We start from the raw sequence: 10,511 nt of genomic DNA, 5'->3' as shown, positions 1-10,511 counted from the left end.
GGGGAACGGTGGGTGGGAAAGAGTTGGCCGTCCAGTGACGTAAGACTCTGCTGAGCGGGATTCCGAAGGCGGCGACGGCCTCAGTAATCGCCCCGCTGCCCAAGCGGGAGAACACGACCGAAGAGGTGCGGCGGGGCCGTTTTCGTCCCTGTCAGGGCCGGGAAGAGAGGCGGAAGCCGAGGCCGAGGCCGCAGCTGCGGAGATAAATGTTGGGAGGTGGACGGGGGGGGGGGGCTGGGGAAACAAGCCGGGGAATCGGTGGGAGGACGCGCGATAGTAGGGTTTCCTGTTTCCGAACTTTAGAATTTAAAAGCCCCACCCGAGTGGACGGTGGCGTCTAGTTGTCATAACAACCCGCGGTCCGGCGGCGGGAGGGGCCGGGGGCGGGGCGGCGGGAGGGGGCCGGGGGCGGGGCGGCGGGCGGGGCTAACGGGCTACAGCCAAGAAACGGACGTGGAGGCGCGGTCAGGATTCTGCCGGACTGGGGCTGCTGGTTCGTGCTGCCTGAGGCAGTCCGTGTGGTGAGCGACGCTCCTCAACCTGGCGTTCAGGACCCTTCACGGTCTGGTCCGTTTGCACCGCAAGCTCCAGCAACTGAAAACTTCCTCCAACACGTTGGGTACTTTATACTCCTCTGAGCTCTTAGGTGCTCTTCCTTTTCCTCCTCTGTTGCCTTGTCCTCCTGGAGAACTTAAGAGTCTCTGATTGTCCCCTTCAACCAGGTGATTCTGTTGCCCTCTGATCTGCCCTGCAGCCGGAGAACATCCCGTGATGTATATACCAGATCTGCCTTGCTGTTCCCAGATCAGGGTACACCAAGCTCCTGCCCCACTCCTGTGAGCACAGAAAAAGCAAAAAGCCCCCATTCACCTTGCCTGCTGCTTCCCTTATTGGGGGCCAGGGCTGGGGCATGAGTGTTCTCTTCCCATTTGATAGTGACAGAGGCCTCTCAGGCTGCAAGTACTCTCAAGACGCCGGCTCTGAAGTGCCATCACACCACATTTCTAAGCCTCCTTGACCCCTAAAGGGGTGGACCTTCTATTAAGACTCTGGGATACAAAAGGGGTGTGTTGGTCAAGTGCCTGATAATTTGAGTGTCAACTCCAAAGAAAGTGTTCTGGGGACTCCAAAATGTCTATTCTGTTCCTTTGTAAGGGGGCAGTAAAAAGTAGTGGCTTGAAATCCCCTCTGACTTTGACACAAATTCTGTCTGTAGATAATAATAGTATCTATGTTATATTGGACATATATAGTTTACATATATCTATATGTACTATATATCTATGTATCATTCTATACATCATATCCATATACCCACACATCAAGTACATGTATATCAATACATATATCTATATATTATCGTAAAATATCACCATATCCATACATCTGTGGCTCCATCCTGCATTGTGCGTGGACACACACACACACACACACACAGTACATGGCACAGTGCCTGGCACTCAGTAACAGGAACCTGCCGACTAGAAGGGAGATGGGTTATGTGGTCCCCCAATCTCTTTTCACCCCCCAAGGCAAGGGGTGGTATATGCTTTGAAAAGTCAGCACCCTGAGGTCTCGACCCTTGTCTTTGGGACCCTCTCACCTCACTCCATGTCCTCTGCAAGGCTCCTTGGATGATGGTACGCTGAGAGGCATCCCATGACATCTCATGATGAAGATAGGCGGCCCTCACTGCCCAACCCCTGGGACGCCATCCTTGAGGCCGTCAAGGATCAGCTGCCGTCTCTGGACTCGGATTCCTCCTCGGTAAGCAAGCACCTTCTTCCTACATCTTCCTAGGCCCCCACTGCACTTTCCTCCCGTGACAGACACAATGCTGACCAGAGAGCTCAGTGTCATGTAAGTGAAGTACCAAGCTGTCACCTCACTGCCCTGCTTATTCCGTGCCAGGCATTAACTGGGCTTAGCTGGTAGCAGGTAACCCAGACCTGGGCGCCCTGGATCTCACCTCCACCAGGTGGTGCTGCTGAGCCCATTCCTAAGTCAGCCTCTGAAATGGGTGTCAGCGAGGCCCTTTGGAAGAGAACTGGTCTCCCCAGACAGTCGGAGAGCCCAGGGCAGGGCAGGTGGGTGGAAGCTGAGGCCCTCCTGGCTCTGCCTCCAGCCGTTTAACCCAAAGCCTTCTCATCTGTCCACAGTCAGACCGCGAGGACGAAGAACTGTTCATCTTCCAGCGAAATCAAACCTCCCTGATTCCAGACTTGTCAGAGGAACTGGCTGATGACCCTGCTGGGGCCTGGGTCACTTCCTCTGGGTCTCCTCCTGAGGTCTGTTAAATGCAGGCTCCAGGGGTCCATGAACCCAGGACCCTCCCATCAGAATAGGGTGTGGGTGCTCCTGGACCTCACTGGGCTCTAAAGCAGTGTGGTTCTAAAGAGGTTAACACCTCCGGTCTAGCATCCCCCAGGCCCTTCTCCAGGTACAGCCCAAGGAGTTCAGACACCAAACATCTACTGGCCTTGTGCACGTCATGCTCCCAGGAGCCCAGAACACTTAGAGCTGGGGGCAGGGACTTGATTTTCTATCTGATTGTACCCCCTGCTCTTCCTTTGACCTCTCACCACACACACACACAGTCCTGAGTGCAAGCACTGACCCAGGGTTATCATACAGAGCCAGGGCATGTCCACACCAGAAGTCACCCACACTCCCAGCCAGGCCTAGAAATACATCTGAAATAACTCTAAACAGGAAAACTGCCAAGGCTGCCAAGCCCCTTGGTTAGTTCAGTTGGAACTATGTCCACTTCACTTAATTTTGTGTTTTTTCCATTTCTACAATTACCTTGGCAATTACTCTTCCAGACAATTACAGTTTAACCTGGGATGGAAAAGCCTGTAACAGCTCACAGGGGTTGAGGCTGTGGGCTCCGTCTGGAGACAAAGGGCCTGGGTGTTGTCTTTTCCACCTCTGACCACTTGCACCTGTGCACACTGGCCAAAAGGGTGGAACAACCCAAGTGTCCATCAACAGACAAAATGGATAAACAATTGGATAAACAACAGACAATATGGATACAATGAAGTGTATCCATACAACAGAATAGTATTCACCCATGTAAAGGAATGCAGTCCTGACACACAACACAACATGGGTGAACCTTGGAAACACAAAGCCAAGTAGAAGGACACACAAGACAAATATTGTGTGATTCTACTCCTATGAAATATCTAGACCAGACAAACCTATAGAGACAGGAAGTAGATGTGAGTTCACCAGGGGCTGGGGGAGGGGAGGTACATGGTTTCTGTTCCAGGTGATGAGAAAGCTTTGGAAATAGATAGTGGGGATGGTTGTACAGCATTAGGAATAGAGTCAAGGCCACTGAACTATACATTTAAAAATGGTTGATATGGCAGATTTTATGTTCCATGCACATCTTACTGCACAAAAAAAATCCCTGAGGGATGTTTGGAGGCTGCTAACCGGGGACACCTGTTTCCTGAGTAGCTAGCTGTGGTGCCTGTAGAATCCCCTGTGGAGCCCTGGGGCGAGTGGAACACTTGGCCCCAGCCCCAGGAGTCGGCCCCTCTGGAAGGAAGTGCCTCTGGCAAGAGCAACTCTCTTCTCAGGATGTCTGCAGAGACCCCCCCACAGCAGGATGATAATGTGGGTGGGACCCTCAACACCAGTGCTTCACAGAGTCCTTGCTGGGGGCCTCAGGGAGAGGCCACCCGCTCCCCTCAGGAAGCAGGCCTGCAGACAGAGCCCCCGGGCGCAGCCTCACAGGCCCAGGAAGGCTCAGACGCTGCCAACCGCAGAGCCCTGCGGAGGGAGAGGAGGAAGATGATCGAGAAAGACATCCTCCACAAAGTCACCTGGGATGGCCGGGACCCAGCCTGCCCTGATGCAAGCCGAGGGAAGGAGAAGGCCTGCGATGCTGTGGAGGTGCCTTCAGAGGGGCCCCTGGGGCATCTGCCCGTGCTTTCCCTCCAGGTAGGTGTGCCCCCAGCCCAGGCTTCCTCGAGGTGTTGGTCCTCCCCACGACGTCTGTCTAAGTCTCTTTGGGCTGTGATAACAAAAGACCCATAGACTTGGGCAGGGGGTTTAAACAACAGAAATTAATTTTTCACAGTCTGAAATCTGTAAGTCCAAGGTCAAGGCTCCACCAAATTTGGTTTCTAGTTGAGAGCATGCATCCTGGTTCATTTGGAACGATGGGGGAGCTCTCTGGAGTCTCCTTTTAAGGGCACTAATCCCATTCATGAGGGCTCCACCCCCGTGACCTCATCACCTTCAAATACCATCACACTGGGGATTAGGAGTTCGACACATAAATTTTGGAGGGACACAGAGATTCAGTCCGTAGCAACGACCTCAGGCCCACAGCACCAGGCCTACCATCAGGCAGGCAAGTACTACCTGCCAGACAATCCTCAGAGTTAAAGTGAACAGGGAGGAGCAGGTAGTCCCTAGCTTTCTTAAAATAGAAAGAAAAAAGAAAACTAATCCCAAACACCATTGTGAAAACATAGAAGATAGAGCAGACTGTGACAAAGCAGCATCTGAAAATGTTCAAGCCCTTGTTCTCATACAAATAGTGAGCCCCCATTAATGCTATTATTTAGATCATTCACAAGAACCAGCAAGATGACAAAGCTGGTTCAAAGAGATCATGAGAAACTGGGATTTTGTTCAAAAAGGGAGTGGGAAATGTGGAGATTAAATTGCTACACTAAGTACAGTAGCTCAATGGGGCAACAGAACCGGTACCTTTGGGCTTAGCTGCTCCAATGGAGGGAAAAGAAAACCCTTACATTTCTCAGTTTTACAAAGTTGTCAAACAGGTGAGCCCTGGTCAGGCATGCAAACCAGCCCTCCCCGAGAAAGATGGGCTCATTAGAAGATGCCCCCATATGACATAGAAACATCACAAAATTATCTTTGTTGCCTTATTTGACAGATTTTCGTAACAACCTAGAGAAAACTGGCATCGGGGTGTACCTGGAGGTCACTCACCAATTCCACCCTATCAATTTCATTCTTTCCTGGAACCCCTTGATGTTTCCTCCCGTGGGAGGCGCTCAAGGCCATGACAGGACACACCAATTCCTGATGAACATCTTCTCTGTGCCCACTGCAACACCGCCCCCACAGCCCTCTTCCAAGCCCTTCAATCCCAACAGCTGCTGTGTTTCTTAAAGGAGCAAAACGTTCTAACCTCCCAACATTCTAAACCTGCCTGAACCTAAATAGTTTTAAAATGACACTGAGCTTCCTCCAAGCCAGACAATGTCTTTGTGCCAGAAATAGAAGTATTGCCCCAAAAAAGGTGTAGGAAAGGGGGTGGCAAGAAAGGCAGGCCCCACCCACCTTCACGGGGGTGGTTCATTCTGCAAAGCCTATGTGTGGGGTGGGTGAGCCAGGGTGGGTGAGCAAGCAGCCTCATCTCAACCAGGGTTTCTGCCCCGGCCATCCCGGGACAGCCTCCATGGATCCAGAATTCCTGTCCTTGGGACCTCGAGGCAGCCTCGTCATCACTGCTTTAATTATTTTAGGAACTTGAAGAGTGGGATTTGGATCAAGTCCTTCTGAATCTGACTGGGCGAGAAGAGGACTGGGGGGATGGTGCTCCTGGAGCTGCGTGGTGGGCAGCTGACCGCCTCCAGGGCCAAGGTTTGACCTTTAGCACCGGGGGTGTGTGTGGGGGGGCAAGTACATCTCCCAAAGTGGCTCCTTCCAGGGCTTCCCAGTGAACCGGGGTGGGGGGCTGGGCTGGGCAGGGTCACCTCAGCAGCTCACCACACCCTCTGTGCTGCTCAGCCCTCGCCTTCCCACACACGCAGGACGCAAGACTTCATCCATCCATCCATCCTTTCATTCACTCACCAACTCAGCCATTCATCCACCCGCTATATATGTGACTGCCTTTTCCTTCCTCCCCACCTCCTCAGACCTTCCTCTTTCCTTCTAGCAGCAAAGTAATCCTGCATTTTGTGTCCCCTTCACCCAGCTCCTAAACAGAATCCTGCTTCCACTGCCTCTCTGTTTACCAAACAAAGCCTGGGGTAACTCCTTCACTGGGCTTGTGGCCTGGCTCTGGGCGGTTTCCTAAAAGAGTTTCCCATCCCTCTCAGCCACTCTGGCCCATAAAAGGGAGTGGAGGCAGGCCTGAGGCAAAGAAGGTGCAATTTCCAGCCCTTGGTTCCAGAGCAAAGGCTCCTTTTAAAAAGGATTTTGTTTGTAATTTAACCCCTTAGAGCAGGATATGGAGAAACTCACCCTTCTACAAGTGGGGCAGAGTTGAGGGGCTTAATGGTTGCCCCTTAGGCAGCAGTGTTGCGGAATCTGTTACCCATTTGTATGTGTGCTATGTGCTCAGTCTCTCACTCTTGCTTCACTCTCTGCAGCCCCATGGACCGTAGCCCACCAGGCTCTTCTGTCCATGGAATTTTCCAGGCAAGAATACTGGAGTCAGTTTCCACTAAGCTCCAGGGGATCTTCTTGACCCAGGGATCTCCCGCATTGGCAGGTGGATTCTTTACCACTAGGGCCACCTGGGAAGCCCCCGTTCATCATTTAAAGGCACACAAGCCTTTAATTAAGCTATTCCACTTCTACAATCTATCATCACACATCTACGTCAACACAGAAGGATATAAAGTATATTCAGTGAAAAGTCTATAGAGGGGGACTTTCCTAGTAGCCCAGAGGTTGAGAATCCACGCTTGCACTGCCTGGGGGCATGGGTTCCATCCTTGGTCGGGAACTAAGATCCCACATCCCGCCTAGTGAGGCAAAAAAAAAACAACCTATAGAGGATGATCCGGTTGCTATTTTTTAATTTTTTTTAAGGTTTTTCTTGGATGTGGACTGTTTTTATAGAATTTGTTACAATTTTGTTTCTGTTTTGGGTTTGTTTGCATTTTTTACTTATGTTTTTGGTTTTTTGGCCACCAGGCATGTGGGATCTTAGCTTCCTGACCAGGGATTGAACCTGCACCCCTGCATTGGAAGGCTAAACTACTGCACCATCAGGGAAGCTCCCTGTTGCTATTTAAAAAAAAAAAAAAAAAAACACACGGAAGTGTTAACCATGGTTCCCTCTGACAACTGAAACAGGAGCCAGGAAGTGGACTACCTTGTGAACAGGTGGTCACCCCTGCTTCCCGGGGTGCACACAGCTCCCTGCTTGTGAAAGAAGGGGCCCCTCACCCTGCTGAGCTGGAGAAGCTGCACTAAGGTTGTGAGCCGCAGAGGGTGGGCTGGGCCCCTGGCACTTTGCTGTGCACAAGCCCAGCACGTCCACACGAGGAGTCCTGAGGCTCAGGATGCAGTGGGTCAAAGGAGGGGCTGTGTCCCCACCAAGCTGCTTTCCCCCTCCCTGCAGACCACACTGAGCCCAGCACCCAGGACCAGCTCATGGAACGCCTCAGCCTCCTGTGTGCCACGCAGTCCAGAGTTGCTGCCTCTGCTTGGAGAGCGCCTGCTGACACGCCCGGGGAAGCCCGGCCGCAGGAAGCCGGAAGCAGGTGGGCCTTGTTGACCCCTGGCCCCATCGTCTCTAGTAGTGGCTTCTGTCAGCATTTATGGTGCCTTGATTTAAGGGCACCTGATGTGTATTTCTCTTCATCTCAAGAATATGATCAGGTCGGTATTACTATTACCCCGCATTTTACAGATGGGGAAACAGGCTGAGAGGTTGACTTGCCCAGGACATAAGTGGCAGAGCTGGGACTCAGGCCCCAAAGCACCTGCTCTTTCCCAACCCATGGGAATCCTCCCTAGGGGAGGACCATCTCCCTCTGGCCACTGTTGATTGGGCCAGCCCCGAGCACCTGTCCCCAGCCAGGTCAGCTGGGGGGCGGGGTGGGCAGAGGTGGGGACAGGGCCCTGGGGTCCCTTAAGGCCCAGCTGCACCCCAACTTCTGACACTCTGGTTGTCCCACCCTTTTTAGAAGTCTCTAATTCCTGAGAGCCAGGAATTCCCTTTCTTGCCTGAGCTAGCTGAAGCAGGCTTCTGTGCCTGACAACCCATGTGTCCAGTAGAAAGGACTTTGCACTGTCCAGTCAATAGCCACTGGCTACACATGGCTAGTGCAGCTGAGGAATGGGATTTCTAATTTATATTAGCTTAAATGTAAGTTTAAATAGCTTTTGGCAAGTGTCTACCATACTGGAAAGTGCAGATACAGAACATCTACGCACCATGCAGAGTTCCACTGGACAGCACTGGCCTGACTCTTGAGGGCTGTTCTCAGGACCTGCCTCAGGGTCTTGCACGGGGGCGCCCAGCCCAGCACAGGCAGGTCACGGGGATTACCGGGAAGTGACTCTGCCACCCCCACCCCCCAGATGTGCTTCCAGGGAGCTGGGCTTCCAGGCGCCGGCCCAGGACACGCGGCTGAGGAACCCGGCGGAGCCTCCCACCATATTCATTGACTTGCGGCCGTTGAAGACATCAGACCAGGGGCCCTTGGAGAGGTACAGGAAGCGCTGACAGCCCTGCAGCGAACCTGCTGCTTCGGGAGGAAGGAGACTTGGACAGAAGGTCCTGGGAGCTCTGCTCACTCAAGGGCTTTCAGCCAGGAACTGAGTCTGGCCCGCAATCCCACGGGGCCCCAGCCACAGGCCCTCCCTGCAGGGAGGGGGGAAGCTGGGGTGGGGGGGGCTCGCTCAGCCGAGGCTGGGGTACCTGGCCCTGGCCGCACCCCTCCACCACCTGCAGGAAGCTCACTGCCGCTGCCCATCCTCCTGCCTTGGGTCACACAGGAGCCGTGGGCGCTCCAAGTCCCTGGCGGGAGCCACGCCTGACCAGAGTAGACTGGGCATGTACAGAGGAACCCACCTCTTGTCTGCCCGCAGCTCCAGCTCCTACTCCAGCTCCTCTGACAGCGAGGAGGTGGAAGAGACAGCAGCTCAGAGAGACCCACAGGGCCCAGCCAGGCTACGGTAACCGCATGGGGCGCCCCTCACCGTCACAGGTGGGGATGCTCACCTGGTCCCAGCTCGTGTTTCTAACGTTGTTGCTCTTGGCATCTTGCACGCACAGGGCTGGCACAGGAGGGTGTGGGAGTGCCCTGGGAGGCTGGCAGGGTAGCCCAGCCTGAACTGCTCCCCTCCAGACAACCCCCAGGATGCCTTAGCTTGGTCTCAAGAAGGGATTACGTTTTCTTTCTGAAAAATAGCTCCTCAAATTGACTTGCTCCCTGCCAGTGATGGCAACAGAAGTGAAGAGATATTGTAGGGATGGGACTACGTGATGGTTAACGGCCAGAGAGGAAAGGCTCAGGTCAACTAAGTGAAATGTCAGATTCAGGGAAGGCTCAGGTCTCTGAGGAGTGGAGGCCACCCCAGGGCTGCGGGATGAATTCGCACTACGTGCTCTGGCAGTCTCTGTCACTATTGGACTTCCAGACCTTGCAGATTCTGCCCTTTGGGAACGTCAGAGTCTACTTCAGCTTTCCTCCCATGTGGTGTATGGCTGGACATGCCAGGAACAAAAAGGGGAGATGAACTGGGGTTGAGAAGTGTCATACAGGTGTCCTCCCAGAGGCCTTTAACATGCTGACGTGCTCTGTGACTCGGCGCGGGCTGGGAGGCCACAGTCCTGATTCCTTTAGTGTCTTGAGAACCAGGCACGCGCTCCAGAAGCACCCTGGCTTTCCTCTGCTTGTGTCCTGTTTTGGGCACAGTGCCCCAATATTGTGGCACAGCATTGGGAGGTTGGCTCCACTTAGCACTGATGGAGGTCACATCTCTTGTGTCACAGGGACTGCACGGGGAAGAGTCGGCTCCTCCAGCAGCTCAGGGCATCTCGGGAGGTGTCGGCTCGGCCTCAGCTGCTCGCTGGCGAGAGTCCTGTCAGTCAGAAGGCTCAGGCCCCTGGAGATCCGGCCAGATCCAGCCCTGGGGTGAAGCAACACGTAACGCTCTGGGCCGAGAGGGGCACACAGGCAAGACCCGCAGGGGGAAGTCCCAGTGACAGCTCGGAAGGCCTGGTGCCCCCTCTGGGTCAACTGTAGATGCCTCAGGTCTGAGAAGGTGAGCAGACGATCTCACTTGCCTTCGACACCAACAAGGCACTGGTGGTCCCCTCACTCTCCCGTTTCCATCTGCAGCAGAGGAACCCCCCAACTGGGGCTCTGCTGCCAGCCCCTCTCCTGGAATTCAGTCAGAACATCTTCACACACTGACAGGAAGCACACCAGTGTAGACCTGTACATACAGCATGACATCACATGGCCCCACATCCTCCCAAGAGGGACCAGGACGAAACACCACGGAGACATCGGTTTTGTTCTGACAGTGGGACTAGGGGGCTAGCTTTTTCCATTTCTGCACTTTTTTCCTCTTTAATGTGCATCTATTGATTTCCATCATACAAGTTTTTTTTTGTTTTTCTTGTAACTATAAAACTTAAGTAAAACTTCTTTAGAGAATTTCAGACTGAAAAGGTCTTGAAAAACTTAGCTTGATTTTCTGGGTCCTGGATGTTTGCTCTTTTGAACAAACCAAAACACGCACACAGACAACACACCCCCCCCACA

The 10,511-nt window shown here is 53.3% G+C and overlaps 1 protein-coding gene across 49 annotated transcripts in view; it reads left to right on the top strand.

Annotated features, from left to right (window-relative positions):
- Positions 1–43: 43 nt before the first annotated feature.
- The window catches only part of DNAAF8 (dynein axonemal assembly factor 8), a 15,314-nt gene continuing 4,846 nt past the window's right edge, over positions 44–10,511 (top strand). Inside the window, exons 1-11 of one of the 49 annotated variants that reach the window (XM_081554828.1) lie at positions 44–125; positions 755–810; positions 1,626–1,767; positions 2,160–2,288; positions 3,685–3,957; positions 5,520–5,637; positions 7,352–7,493; positions 8,317–8,445; positions 8,827–8,913; positions 9,734–10,005; positions 10,083–10,417. In XM_081554828.1, the coding sequence (XP_081410954.1) occupies positions 1,660–1,767; positions 2,160–2,288; positions 3,685–3,957; positions 5,520–5,637; positions 7,352–7,493; positions 8,317–8,445; positions 8,827–8,913; positions 9,734–9,986 (1,239 nt within the window). In that variant the 5' untranslated portion in view covers positions 44–125; positions 755–810; positions 1,626–1,659 and the 3' untranslated portion in view covers positions 9,987–10,005; positions 10,083–10,417. Of the gene's footprint in view, positions 126–422; positions 647–722; positions 837–1,625; positions 1,768–2,159; positions 2,289–3,471; positions 3,958–5,519; positions 5,638–7,351; positions 7,494–8,316; positions 8,446–8,826; positions 8,914–9,733; positions 10,418–10,511 lie in introns of those variants that run through there. The other 48 variants (XM_081554823.1, XM_081554801.1, XM_081554827.1 and 45 more) reach the window with 48 other exon arrangements.

This window comes from Giraffa tippelskirchi, chromosome 13 (genome assembly GCF_054371585.1).
Source record: "Giraffa tippelskirchi isolate mGirTip1 chromosome 13, T2T-mGirTip1v1.2.pri, whole genome shotgun sequence".
In the NCBI taxonomy this organism is placed as follows: Eukaryota; Metazoa; Chordata; class Mammalia; order Artiodactyla; family Giraffidae; genus Giraffa; species Giraffa tippelskirchi.
Note: the sequence above shows the minus strand (reverse complement) of the source record. Positions and strands in the feature narration are given on the sequence as shown.